Below are 15501 nucleotides of genomic sequence, written 5' to 3' on the forward strand. Positions count from 1 at the left end.
CACACACAGATATCCCCCTAAAATAGCTAAAAATAAAAACAAACTAAAAAATACTTCCAAAAACATTCAGCTTTGATATTAATGCATTTTTTGGGTTCATTAAGAACATGGTTGTTGTTCAATAATAAAATTATTCCTCAAAAATACAACTTGCCTAATAATTCTGCACTCCCTGTACACTTCTATATCAAGCGTTAACATCTTCTTGCAAAGTAGTATTCATATTTGCTTTGCATTGATTGATTTTTAAATCATTAAAGGCTTCCAAAGTTACTGATTATACACCTTCCTTCTTTGCAGTTAACATGTAATGAGGATGTGATGGTGGAGGATGTCTGATTTCTGCTGTGCAGTGCAGCAGCTTCTCTTGAGGAGAAAAATGTAAGCTTAGCTGATGCTGGCTGCACTACAGGGACGCCGTCTTTATCAGCGCCACACATCTCAGACAGGCTGTCAGGGACTGGCAGCCCTTCCACTCAGCTGGGAGGAAAATCTCCAGGGTCATAAAACAGGCTTCAATAACATCATTAGCAGGCCCTTTGGAAAACTTGCTGACCAAAAGATCACAAGGGGTCCATGTTTCCTTTTTTTAAATAAATCAAATGCCTTAAATTTGAGATTGAAATTACTTAAATATAAATTGCCCACACTGAAATCTGATTATTTTGTTACTTACACAGGCAATGATCCAACACATACACATGTTCTCTCTCCCCCACTTCCCATGCCCTAATATATTTCCAGTTGAAACTGTAAGATGGGAAGTCGTGGAGCCATGACATTTCTGTGCCTTTGTTGTGAGATTCAACACCTCTGTTTTTGCATGTCCTTTGTCGAGCGACATTGCAACAGTTGGGAAGTCTTGGAGCCATGACATTTCTGTGCCTTTGTTGTGAGATTCAACACCTCCGTTTTTGCATGTCCTTTGTCGAGCGACATTGCAACAGTTGCCGGCCCTCCCCCGAGCCAAACATGTGAGGTGTCGGCCGTCGGGACAACCTACTCTCTTTGTCTACCCCAGACGGGAGGCACCGGGGGCATGACGTCAGAAACAACAGGTTCTGATTGGTCTGTGACAGCTTCCTGTAGGCCAGTGGTATAAAGATCTGTTCACATGTGGGGAAGGGACTTTCTATCTTTCTTTCTCAGCTTTTTTCCATCGGAAGCCTTATGGCTTTTCGAGGCTTTTTCTCTCTCTCTCTCTCTCTCTTTCTCCCTTTACTCTTTCTTTTCATCTTGGTTTTCCCTGTAACATTGGTATCCCAGAACAAAAGCAAAAGACCATGTGAAGATGCTGGCAGCTAGTAAGATTGTATCACTATCCAGAGTGAAACGAGTCCTGTACCGACATACACTGAAAGGCTACTCAGCGAGGAAAAAGCCATTACTCCCAAAGCTACATAAAAAGGCCAGATTACACTCTTCAAATACACACAGGGACAAAGACCTAATTTCTGGGGACATGGAGACATGTCCTGTGGTCCGGTGAAACAGAAATTGAGCTGTCATATTTGGAGGAAAAAGGGGTAAGCCTTCAAGCCTGAGAACACCATCCCAACTTTGAAGTACAGAGGTGGCAGCATCATGTTTTGCTGCAGGAGGGACCGGTGCACTTCACAAAATAGATGGCATCATGAAGAAACAGTATGTTGAGATATTGAAGCAGAGTCTCAAGACATCAGCCAGGAAGTTAAAGCTTGGGCGCAAATGGGTCTTCCAAATGGACAATGACCCTAAGCATACTGCAAAATTGGTTACAAAGTGGCTCAAGGACAACAAAGTCAATGTTTTGGAGTGGCCATGACAAAGCCCTGATCTCAATCCCATAGAAACTTTGTGGTCATAGCTGGCAAGCCGGCCTACAAACCTCAATTACACCAGTTCTGTCAGGAGGAATGGGCCATAATTCCACTAAATTGTTGTGAGAAGTTTGTGGAAGGATTCTCAAAGCATTTGCGTCAAGTCATAGAGTTTAAAGGCAATTCTACCAAATACAAAGCAAATGTATGTAAACATTGGACTTTGAAGAAAGTAATCTGTAAAAAACAATTAGCTCACACATTATTTTGACATTTAGCAAATAGAAATTATTTGGGGAATCTGACCTAAAATTAAAAGGGTTAAGTATGATTAGATCGGAAGAAAATGTATTTGTAATGTATTTTTATACAGTGTATATAAACTTTTGGTTTTAACTGTATATGGCGCACCAAAGCAAACTAAATAAAAGGAGAGACTGGTGTTTTTATAGTATTGTAATGTGTTTTAGTTTAATAGATTTAGATTGATTAGAAAATTGATTAGTGCAGAAAAATAAAATAAAAAAAAAACCCAAATAAAAAAAGGAATAAGTATAACAGCAGGAAATAGTAGACTATTTTGATAGTCAACTGATCATAGTCTATAATCAATTATCAAGTAATCAGATCACAAATTGCATTAATAAAATGCGCCAATTTAGCATAAGGTTGCTTACATTATATATATTCTAAGAAAGATAGATTCTTCACTCCAATATTGGATATTTGTAGGCTCTATGTAAAACATCTGAACTTCCTTTCTCAACATTTTCACGTTTCAAAAAAAATGTTTTTTCTTTGCCTTATCTAGGGTGAAATGTTCTAGAGCATTTAATGTGTGATGATGCCTGATTTTTCTACTGAATGCGATTCTCACCAGAGTGTGGTGTTTTGCAAACACCCCAAGTCTCCTGGAAGTTTCAGGAGCGGCTCCCTGATGGCCGCAAATTAGTGGTGGCCTAGTGGTTAAGGAAGTGGCCCACTAATCAAAAGGTTACCGGTTCGAATCCCGATCTGCCATGGCGCCACTGAGGTGCCACTGAGCAAAGCACCGTCCCCACACTCTGCTCCCCGGGCGCTTGTCATGGCTGCCCACTGCTCACTAAGGGTGATGGGTTAAAAGCAGGGGACACATTTTTATCACAAGTGACAATCACTTCACTTCACTTAAACAAAATATCCTGGAAGCCAGAGCATGTACATGAAACAATAGAGTAACTGACAGTAACTGTGTGTGTTAAATGTTCATGTAGCCCGGGCTTGATAAAGAGCATCCTGATTGGTTAACTTAGTGAAATAAGGCAATCAGATGTCAGTGCAGACAAGCTTTTCTGAAGCACTGAAGTTATGATAACGGTTATTGGTTGAGTGTAGAATCAAGGCAGTGGAAAAATGACTTCACTCCTAGCATTATTATCAAATTTTCTCTACAATGTCAACACCCCTCATTTCACCCATAATGGACATCAAGGAGATGAGAAACTGGATGACAGAAAATTCCCACAACCCCCGCATACACACAAACACACGGTGTACACACCTCGAGATACGCCTTTTGTCTATTAGCCCAATGCCGTCTGTTGCAAGTCAAAACAGGAGGCTGTTCTGTCTGAAGATGGGGCACCAACCATCTCTACAGTAAAGTGTGGTGGTGCCACCTTCATACTGCTGGGTATCTTTTCATGGGCATAAACCTCCCATCTTCTAGAAAGGAGGATGGGGGGACATGTTGGAAGACCTCAAGCATGTTGATGGCTAAGAAATGTGATTAACTTTCTACAAGTTAGTAGCACAATATTCTGAGCCCACACTATACATCTGCAATCTCTGTGGGCCCTCTTCCTCTCATTCCAAACATCAAGGGCATCCACTCAGTGGGGATCTTTGTCCCTCCACCTATAATACGCATGGCTTTCCACATGAAAGTCAATGTCCAAGTCACTCTGTAACAGCCCCCAAAAAGAACTATCATAAAATGTCTATTTTAAGTATATCACAAAGCAGCATTCCTCCAAAGCAGCATTGCTGAATTGCAAAAGAAGGATATGACCTTCCCAAACAACAGAATGTGGATGAACATTTCAGATTCAGGCTGAAGGTGGGGTGCTCACCGTTCTTGGCCACTTCTGCTATGATGTTGGCTACTTTGGGTGTGCAGGAGGACTGTGAGCTGAGTAAAGCAGGCAGCTGAGGTAGGACACCCATTTCCAGGATCTTCTCACTGGCCTCAACATCTAGGGAGTAAATGAACATAATGACAATATGAATTGGTTTGTCAATTGCTTTATAAAATTATGACAAAATGATATGCTGCTTCCATACTAATTGTGCATACCAGTAGCGTTATTAACTATGCCTAAACACATATTTTTACATATAAAAAGATGTTATAATAGTTCTGAGTTGACCTCAGTGTTTGTCAGTCACAATTAAGCTCCTGATTTCTTCTACTTCCAGTCGAAAAATGAAGATAGAAATCCATTAAACTACAAAAAAAAAATGATTTGACATTTATCTCACTGACATTTTTGCCCATGTCTCCCTGTCCTACCTCTACTTAACAGTGTCCCTGGAAACAACTGTAATTACACTGAATCAAAGGTTGCCTAAAACTCAAAGCTGGCTGCATATGCTAATATGTATTTCAGGCCGGTCAACATAATGTACCCTGCCATACTCAATCTTTATGGCTTTCCAGTTAAAATTGTATCTAAAGATGTAAAATGGTCACCAACATCAACTGTTTCCATCACTCATAGAGACATGGTGATCATTAGTTCATAACTTTCATTTCTCTCTAACAATGAAAGACAGTAGCAATGACAATAGTTTGCACACAGAATTTACGCCGTTAGAGTCTCAATTTTCATGATTATAATGCAAAGTACCTCTTTCTTAAATTAGCTGCACATCACTAAAGAGCTTTTTTTAAGTCACTTGAGCTGTGACAGACACAGTCTTCATATGTAAATTGTAAATGACTTCACAACAAGTTGAAATTACATGGCATTTGCAGCTCCAGCTAGCAGTCAAACTGATGTACTGGAACCATGATAAGTCAGCTGATTTTCTGGCATGACTGGCTTGCGCTAGTTTGCGTCTTTTCTCTATTTCTGAGTTTCTGAGTTATTGACTGCAAGTGGTCATCAAATATGTTCTTACAAAAGAGTTGTCCTTCCGATTCATAAAGCACTAATAGTCGATTTCCATAATTTTTGCATTTGCTTCGTTTGCGCGGAACCAATCGGGCAACCAACACAGAGCATGCACAATACATATGACTACAATTTTAAAAACTCTAGTACAACCTAAATAAATCAATGTAGAACTATATAGAATGACTAGTGCACACACATTTTTGTTAATTACTGTCTGTTGGTCGCATTGTAAATATCACTGTGCTGATCTATTATTGTGAGGTTTTTAAATAAAACCAAAATATTTAATGAATTATGCTTCTGAGCATGAATTAATATACAAACGATACATGTAAGATACACACTTAAATGTACTGTTAAATACATATATAATAAATGATTCATATTTGAATCCAATGAAATGGTGATTAGATCAAACTTACTGTTGTGAGCCAGGGCCTTCAGCAGGCAGTCCAGGCAGCTCTCCACACTGTCATTTGAGCTGCAAGCCGAGGAGAGCTTCAGCATCTTCAGGGCTTCACTCAGGTTGTCCGCTAAAACCACAACACAAAATCAAAGGTTATCCATTGCCCTTACTTCCATAAGTGTATGGCTATGGTATTGGATGTCTGTCAAACAGGGGTCAAAAGGCCTTCTCTGATAAGAAGTGGAGCAAATGGTGGCATTACAAAGACCACAGCAGTTTTGTCACAAGGATGACAAAACTGTCATTTTGCCTTATATCATTCTAGTACGCTTTAAAACCGTGGCAAATATTTTAGCACTTTCTCTGTGGCTATATATTGAAGATGGAATTAACAGGAGCTAATGCACAAATCCGCTTAAGGAATGTCAACCCAGAAAATATTAATACAGCAATATATTGTGATATTTTGTGTGGTGATATTGTATCGATTCAGGGGCACCAAATATCAATATTTTTGTATACAAATGAGGTCGGTCCCCAGTGAACAGTCACCTTAACAGTCACTGGTGGAGGAGTTTGAGAGCCCTAATGATCCTAGGATCATGTCTGGGTCACTTGGTGGCCCTGGTAGGGTCTCCCATGACAAATTGGTCTTAGGTAAAGGGTGAGACAAAGAGCCAGGCCTGGGGTTTGGGCCCATGAGCGAGCGCCTGGTGGCCTGGCTTTCACCCATGGGGCGAACCGGATACATGGGCTCATCCAACTGTGGACCCACCACCCGCAGGAGGAACATGAAGGGTCCGGAGCAATGTGGATGGGGTGGCAGACCAAGGCGGGACCTTTGGCGGTCCAATCCCCAGACAAGGAAACTGGCTATTGGGACATGGAACGTTACCTCTCTGGCAGGGAAGGAGCTGGAGCTTGTGGAAGAGGTTGAGCGGTACTGGCTAGATATAGTTGGAATACATAGACACATAGCCTTTGCTGGAGTTGCTCCGGGTGAGAGGCGGAGGGCTGGGGTTGGCTTTTTGTTAGCACCAAGACTCTCAGCCTGTTTGTTGGGGTTTACCCCGGGAGACGAGAGGGTAGATGGCAGGGGATAATGCCACGTAGCCCTGGCAGACCCAAACGTATAGTGAGGGTGCCTGGCAGAAGAACCTGTCAAGATGGTCTTTAATTCCTTGTTCCGCTCTGCAATTGTTGAGGCGGCTGTTGCTAGCTGTGGTCACAAGGTGAAAGTGAAGTGATTGTCATTGTGAAACACTGCAGCACAGCGAAATGTGTCCTCTGCTTTTAACCCATCACCCAGTGGGCAGCCATGACAGGCGCCCGGGGAGCAGTGTGTGGGGACGGTGCTTTGCTCAGTGGCACCTCAGTGACACCTCAGTGGCACCTTTGGCGGCTCGGGATTTGAAGCCGCAACCTTCTGATTACGGGGCCACTTCCTTAACCACTAGGCCACCACTGCCCCTACATCGGTTAAAATAGTTCAAAACAAAAAAAAAAGCAGTCTGAAACCAGATTTAAAACTGACAGCATCTTGTTCGGGCATCTGGTCAGGAATCCTCTTGGATGCCTCCCTGGGAAGGTGCTTAGGGCATGTCCTGCCCTACCCAGGACACGCTGGAGAAATAATATCTCCAGTCTGCTCTGGGAACGCCTTAGGGTCCTGCCGGAGGAGCTGGTGGAGTTGGCTGGGGAGAGGGCTGTCTGGGATTCCCTACTTGGGATGCTGCCCCATGACCTGGACCCAGATAAGCGGAGGAAGATGACGACAACGACGACGACAAATGAGGTCAGTGTGCAACTAAAACCTCCACTGCTGTAGATGGCACTGTACTAGGGCTGCACGATATATAGAAAAATTACCATAATCGCAATATTAGTATACCTGATATCTGTATAGCAAAGAGTTGTGATAAATGAAATTTATGCTGCGTCCGAAATCTCATACTACCTACTATTGTGACAAGCCGTCGCTGCGAGGTCAGGAAAGGAGAAATTGGCTCAATCAAGAGTTTTGGAATAAAGCTTTTTATTGAACGGAAGCCAGGAGGTGGCGCCAACAGCCAATACCTACTCCCCGGATTTTACATCTCTTCTTCTCCTCCAGACCTACACAACTACATCCCGGTGTAAAGTTTCTCCCCTTGCACATGCTACATTAAATCCCCATAACACACACATCCCGAACCCCAACAAAACACATTTACTTGTAACATGTGGAAAAACTCATAGTCCAAATTCATAGTATGGATGCAACGATACAGACTCCACATTTTCTAAAGTACTCATACTTGTTAAAAGTCAGCCAATACCGGGGACTGATACAACGGTCTGGGAAATATCTGTGTTTGAGCAGCGTGTACGGGTTAATCACAGGCGCCAAGAACAGAGAAAAATGTCCAGAGACAATCCACGTGAAAATAAAATGGGCAATTATCGAGTGCATTGCATGGAGTGACCAGCCACTCTTGGTGGTAGAAAATGTGGGATTCCTGCATCTCCTCCATGCAAAATGTGATTACGGAGGCAGCATTAATTTATATGCCAAGCATTTGTGTGTCCAAATTTGTCTAATCAGATGGGAACTTGCTATATTTATATCCGCCTCCCAAGTAGGTGATATAATGGTATTGGCTAGAATGGGCGATGTAATGTTAATATAAATTTTTGTTTATGTGGATGTTGGCAATATGTTAGTGTTTCCACTACATACCAATTTATTTAAGGCCTGTACACTTTGTTTAATAGTATTTTCTTATTTAATTTTTGTTTAATAATAATAATATATATGTGTGTGTAAAAACAGGCAAGGCAAGGAAATATTTTGTTTAAAATATGCTCTTGTTTTAAGACACTCTTGATGAGTGTACGGTTACATGTTAATAAAAAGTAATCTTTGAAAGTAATTCATATTGTGTTGGCAGGTCTATGGTAACAGCAAACAAAAAATCTGAATATCTGCTTGAATTTGAATTAATTAGATCAGATGAATATATATTACCTGTTTATTTTAGTATGATCATTACATATGTACATTATTTTTTAAATAGCTAATAATAATAATCACTTAAAAAGCATTTCTCTAGGGAAATATTATGTCGCAAGAAATATTGTTCTCAATATTCAACAACAATATCGCATATATCGCAGCTGTATGTAATGTAAACAGTATAAGTAACACATACTTTATTACCATTTCTAATAATGAGTTGTATTTGTCAATGGGACCAGCCTATACAGAATAGAAAAGGCATTATAAAGTGCAAAAAGTGGCTCCACACATCAGCTGTCACTCTGAAGAATATAAAGGGCATCTGGAGGTGAGTGCTGGAGATCATTATTACATCTCCAACTGTCTACTCCAGCAGGTATCGGCTGGATTGTGCTAACAGGGTGTCCCAGGATTTTATTCAGATTCAGCTGTCACTGCAGTCACTGTGAAAAGGAATACAAATACAAATAAATTGTATAGCAATGTAGGTGCATGGTGTGAAAACAGATGTGCAGGTTCATTTTTCAGTATCAATTCATAAAAAAAAAAAAAAAAAAAAAAAAAACAAGGATACACTGTGATACTTCTTTTCTACAATCAAAATGATGATCAATATTAGCAGTGCATCACCGGGTATTCAGTATTGATGTATTCTTAGGATGAACGTTTAAATGGAGGAACTGAATGTGTTTTTACAGTTTTTCAGCTATAATCATCGTAATATGTTGATTATTGTACAATAAACTGTATTGTGATACCAATAGTCTACATACAGTGTTGGGAAGGTTACTTTTTAAATGTATTCTGTTACAGATTACAGAATACATGCCCCAAAATGTAGTTTGTAACGTATTCCATTAAGTTGCTCAATGTGAGTAACGATGTGAGTAACGTATTCTGAATACTTTGGATTACTATATATATATATATATATATATATATATATATATATATATATATATATATATATATATATACACATACATACATACATACATACATACATACATACATACATACATACACACACACACACACACACACACACACACACACACACACACACACACACACACACGCTTTTTACAACTACATGAATGTAGCATTCACAGAAAATAAAAAAGCCCTGTTTTTCCTTAACCATTTCTTTATTTATAAAGCTGAAAAGTGGAATAGTATTAGACAAATATAAAATATGCCATTGAAAAGTACTTATTTATGGTCACCAACATATTCAATCACTTAGTTAAAATAAAGTAGCCTTGCACAAGGACAAAAAAAAAACAGCATTTTCAATGACCCTTTTTAAAAAAAATTTTTTTTTAAAAGAACTGACTTCCAGATGTTTCTTTAGGTTGCATGTGGAGTCTTTGGACGCTGAGAGCAGCTTGGTTGCTAGCAAACCAAGTTTGCATTAAATGATCAGATTCATCCCTTCCTTCTTTAAATGTGAAGTGGTGTCAGAATTTCCAAGTAACAAATGCATTCCTGCCTGGCCACTGCTGGCTCCGGGTCCACCAACGTTAACAGGACGCTTACATTAGAGCCGCTTATTGCGTGTTTTGTTTGGGTTTCCGGTGTTTTGTGCTGCTTTGTCGGTGCTACCGTATAGGGTTCCATTTAAATTTGTGCATTTCTGCTAACGGTACAAATCACTTTAAATGGCACCAATACTCAGTCCATATGCACTGTATAAAGATCATATTTATTTACAATTTCAGGGGTAGCATGGATTTATGGGCGCTAAAACAGAGCGCAAGCGCAGATCCGCTAGGTAGCACAACTCGCACCAGCAACCTTCTGATTACGGGGCTGCTTCCTTAACCGCTAGGCCACCGCTGCCCTCAAAAAGATGCACCACTCCTTCCAGCCGAATGACATTGACGATCACAAGAGCGGTTTTGTGCATCACCAAGAACAGCACAAGCAAGGTTGAAATGAGTTGAACTTTGACCGCTGTGAGCCGTGAAGCAAAAAATGATATTAAAACATCAAAAGCAATCTAGTGGAGGGGGTTATTGAGATTTTCTAAAACAATGCCTTCAAATACATATCTTTACAATAAAATATAGTAAAAGGCGGCATTCAAGCTGGCAGAAAACAGTTTTTACAGTGTTTTATTGTGAAAAACACTCAATAACACTTAAATCATTTAGCTGTGTAGCGTTGTTGGCTACAGATTGAAGTTCACTTCCTATTTGACTATAACAAGTATGTTTTCTTCTCTGCCAGTCTCATAAAAAGGAATTTCAAATGTAGCCTGTTTGCATAGACCCTAAAACGGTAACTCCCATAAAGCGTTTGTCTGCAGATCGATTTCGTTTTATTTAGTAGGGTGACAAGACGTGCGTACAAGTTGAATTTTTGGTAGCCTCTGTGGATTGCTCCAACTGATCCTGCAGAGAGTGTCCAGCAGTAGTGGCAATATTCAATAGTCATCAATCAAGGCTGAGCTCAGAAAACAGGAACACACTCACAATTTTGCACTTCAACTGTTGTATTTAAGATTTTGGCAGCAACAAATGAGCTGTGCTACCTGCTGATGTGTACATCAACAGGTAGCACATTTTATTTTATTTACACATTTTATTTTTCTAACTGTCTGAAAAGATGCAATAAATAGCTTCTGTAAAAAAACTTAACATAATGTGTTTGTATGATTTATATATGTTAATACAGTTGTGAAATGAATTCACATAAAGATAATCGTGAAATCTGGATTATTTCAACACTATAATCGTGCAATCAGTTTGTAGTCGTTGCATCAAAATTATATCAAAATGAGGCCGCATTATGAAATCGGGGAAAACTATTTTGAAATAAAGGAGTACTCAGAACAAAAGGCCATTTTGGAATAAAAACTGCTGAAATTAAATAAAAGGCCTCTGCAATTATGTATGTTGGTGGTGAAAATTAAAGACCATGAAATTTTATTTCACAATAATTTAAACATTTAAATAATGAGCTGTATATCAAAATATGTTCAGCAAGTTCACAATGATCATTTCTTTTGGTTCCCATGTTAACATTGCCACAAATACCTGATAATGTACCTCAAAGAGCACAGTCTTCTCTTACATATGCAATGAAATCATGTATTTTGCAGAGTGGGTTTTAGTGGACATGGATGTACGTCACACATCATGCAACCCTAAAGCAAACCAGTTAACTGCAGTATAAACATCTGACTAACCATCTTTGAAACGCCAAAAAAAAACGGTTTCATCAAAGGTTACTGCACAAAACAATATTACCTATAAAAGAAACATGAGTCACTGCATTGCCTTCACAAGATGTGAAAAACAGAGGTACAGTCTTAACATGCCTTGCTATTAAAAAAATGAACACACCAATGAATAGGTGGATTCTGCGGAAACGCATCCTGAGGAGGCAGCGGACCTTGAGCAATGACAGTGAAATAGTCTTGAAACAAAAGCAGCCAGCACCTCTCTGGGTAAATAGCCATGCACTACCCACACAATCTGCCTCATCTGCTGTGTATGGGCTAGCGGCTCTGTGAGGCTGTGAAACGCTCATCACTGAACAGCTCTGGAAGAGCCACATATTACACCTCCCGTCTTCACCTCTTTTAATGAGAACACTGCAGACCTTGAAGTCCCAAATTGTTGGCTTTATTCACATTTCCAGTCTAAATATTCCTGTTGTCATGATATTAATGATTGCCTTATAAATACCCTATAGACTGCTATCCCCTGCCATCTAAATCCATGTGTGTTCCTCACCAGATGATTCCTCTTACTTGACACCGCTAGTCCGCCCTGGCTGGCCATGACGACTCATGCTGAACGGGCCACAAGGGAACGAGGGGGTCACTGTGACTCTGACTGTGACCTCAAGCTCTGGCCTGTCTAACTCAACCCTGCAGGGCAGGGTGCTTCAGGCAGCCGTGAGGCAAGATGATGTGGATGTGCAATACTACAAAGAAAGAGCCCTGGTCATTTGGAACTGCTTAAACGCTGTATGACTGACTACACATGACTCGACAAGGCATGGTGTGGAAATGCATAACAGTTTGGCATAAATCTACTACTGAATCTGCAAACAGCAAAGCATAACTGGAAAGCAGTGAGAAGTGTGTGTGTGTGTGTGTGTGTGTTGGGAGGGGGGGCAGAATTTATAGAATTCACATGCTCACATCTGCAAGGGATCTGCAATAAGAAGCTGCAAACGGAATTTAAATCCTTGCCACATTCCAAGGTGCAGGGTAACAGCTGTGACTGAAGAAATGTCTCTCGTACGTAACGGTCACTGATCTACGTGTCAAATGATCCTAAATTTACACACTACTCCGCAGCTGCATGGTCTGACTGGGTGTGGATGTTCCTGGCCTTTTTGCCAAATAGTCTGGACTGAATTTATTATTGTTAATGAGCACATGTTCTCGTAGAAATGCCAATGTAACTTGGCTAAAAAAATATTTTGCACATTATACAGGCAGGACGTGTTTCCAGTCCAAAATGTACATTTCTCATTTCAACTCAATTAAAAAAGATTATCTGAAGGTCTTGCTCCGAATAAAGCGGACTCTCACACCGTGCACAAAAAAAAAAAAATCACGGAATATTCCCGCATTTATGATACGTCACGGCCCAGCACTCGCCACTCCGTTACTACGCTGGAGTTACGTAATGTGATGCTCTAACGCAGACGGTCGGTGGTTCTGTCAGACAGACAGACAGACAGATAGACCTACTCTACTCGCCTGCTGCTCGGTGCCACAAACACACACCTTCTACTCTACACGTACTACTCCACGACTTGGTTTTACAAGCAGATGCTTGGATCGAGGAAAAAGATGCGAACCGCACTCACCCATCTGGCTCGCTGCGCTGCTCGGGTTTACACAACGAAACGGGCTCTCCGGCGGCAGACTGCTCCGCTGAATGGGCAGGAGGTTGTCAGATATCCGGGCAAGGCCCACCTTAACCCACGCCACGCCACGCCGCTCCGTTCCGTTCCACAGCCCGGAGCTACCGCCGCCAACGACACAGCAAGCCGGGCCCGCCAAAACCCACCAAACCCAGCAGGTCGAGGTTGGCGTCCGTGGTTATGTAACTTATCCGCGGAGACTGATGCGCAGAGGCACACGACGTGACATCTACAGCGCCTCGGCGAATTTACTTCCTACTGTAGCCGCCTGGTTGCGGCACGGAACCTTTCAGAGTCGGAGCACCGCCTTCTTCACACCTGATTGGTCCACGGCTTGTACACGTGGTGCTGGTCCTGTCGCTTATTGGTCATGGCACGTGTCGAGCATTCATACTACAGCTTGACGTGTTCGAAACGCAGTGCCGTTCATTCTTCACAGGCAAAGCATCGACGTTACTTTCAAGCCTCGCCCAAAAGTAGCTGCTCACTCAGTATATGGCTTAATGCGGGACATTGTTCCCGTGTTTTAATTGGCGCATTGTAAAGCCATTCAGTGAGAACCGACGTATTTCTTGCCCGGGTAAATTGTGAGAGTTGCGATCAGGAAGAGCATCCAGCGTCAAACTTTTAATAGCCAGACCGGCTGATCATCTGTGCGACCCCCGACGGGAAATGATACATTTAGAAGGATTTATATCATTTGTGGTTGGTTCATTATAAACGTGAAATCTTTGTGCACATTTTCCATTGTGTAGGTTTAATTAAAGTGCCTGACTTAATGCACATTTCCTCTGTACAATGTACAGAAGGCGATCTCTGCATAAATAATAATAATAGTTTATAGTAAAATATGAGAGAAATGCTTTAAGAAATAGGCCTACCACACAGATGTTCTTGAGGGTGCATATATATCTCCAACTCCTGACAGGCTCCTGTGACAGACAGTTTGATGTCAGAACGCATCATTTTGACATTTTGAATACAGGTGATTATAATACATTTTTGATGTGTAAAATAAAATATTTGAATTGTAATTGCTGTATTTTCTCTTCTCTATATTTTGCTATATTTGCTATATAATTGCTATATTTTCTCTTCTCTTATTTTCTAAATTCTTTCAACGTTTTATTTGGGGTGCACTGCCCCCTGCTGTATTTTTTTTTTAAATAGTTGAAGCTGGGCAAGACGAAAGAGACAAAAATCTTATACCAATAGGTTACACAAAGAATATAGAATTTAAATAATAAAATCATTGCTGACCTTAAGACACCATTCTTCAGAATAAGACTAGATTATTTACTAGTATTTACATTGAGATCATAGAAAAAAACACACAACATTGCAGCTAATCTGAAACTTTTTATTCTTATTGTAATCAACGTGAAATCAAACTTTAAAAATGAATGGTGCCATTCAAAGAAGATTTGGTGGTTAAACAAGATAATGCTGATGCCATCTTCATGTTTATGATAGACATAGTTTTTGTCCTGTCAGTAACAAGCATGAAATGTAATTATTAGTGGTACAATTTTTTTTTGTATTGGTACTTTACTAAAGTATTTACATTTGTATAGGGTTTTTACATTTACTGAGGGTGTAAAAATCTTTTACTTTTACTCCAGTACATTTAAAAGTAAAAAATCTTTTTACACCACTACTTTTTCAAAATGCTGTCGTTCCTTTTTCACGTTTAAAAATCTAACATTTGACCTGTTAGATTGCATTCGGCAATGCAACTGAAGCAGTGCATTATGGGATTTGTAGTTTGTGTGTTATCAGCGCTTCATATCACCAGACCATAATAATAGATCTATAATAAATGATCTCGTAGGCCGGATGTAAATGTGACAACTGCACAAAAAACAAGCCTAGTATGTACAGGCAGATGAAAACAGAGATATGTACCCTGTCGTGCCAATGGCATAACCAAAAATGAAAATGAAATGAAAATGATCATACATTATGGGATTGTTGCTAATTGTTGTTTGTACAATATGTAAAATGATCATATAAATACAATAATTATCGTACATCTGGTAACACTGTATGTTTATCAGAGATAAACATGATAAAGGGTCTGAAGTCAAAATCCCTGAGCAAGACACTTAACCCTGAGTGTATCCAGGATGACTGTCCCTGGCACTACTGATTGTAAGTTGTTCTGGATAAGGGTGTCGTAAAAATTAAATATATGATAATTTATCAGTGGCATAGTAATGAATGTCATTCCACTAAAAATTTGTACCAAAA

The 15501-nt window shown here is 40.2% G+C and overlaps 1 protein-coding gene across 4 annotated transcripts in view; it reads right to left on the reverse strand.

The window, feature by feature from the left end:
* rap1gds1 (RAP1, GTP-GDP dissociation stimulator 1) overlaps positions 1–13535 on the reverse strand; it is a 37501-nt gene extending 23966 nt beyond the window's left edge. For all 4 annotated transcript variants that reach the window (XM_028979651.1, XM_028979641.1, XM_028979630.1 and 1 more), the window contains exons 1-3: positions 13195–13535; positions 5380–5490; positions 3911–4033 (exon numbers count right to left, since the gene is read on the reverse strand). In XM_028979651.1, the coding sequence (XP_028835484.1) occupies positions 3911–4033; positions 5380–5490; positions 13195–13198 (238 nt within the window). In that variant the 5' untranslated portion in view covers positions 13199–13535. The remainder of the gene's footprint in view (positions 1–3910; positions 4034–5379; positions 5491–13194) is intronic.
* Between the last annotated feature and the right edge of the window lie 1966 nt (positions 13536–15501).

Source organism: Denticeps clupeoides, chromosome 1 (assembly GCF_900700375.1).
Source record: "Denticeps clupeoides chromosome 1, fDenClu1.1, whole genome shotgun sequence".
In the NCBI taxonomy this organism is placed as follows: Eukaryota; Metazoa; Chordata; class Actinopteri; order Clupeiformes; family Denticipitidae; genus Denticeps; species Denticeps clupeoides.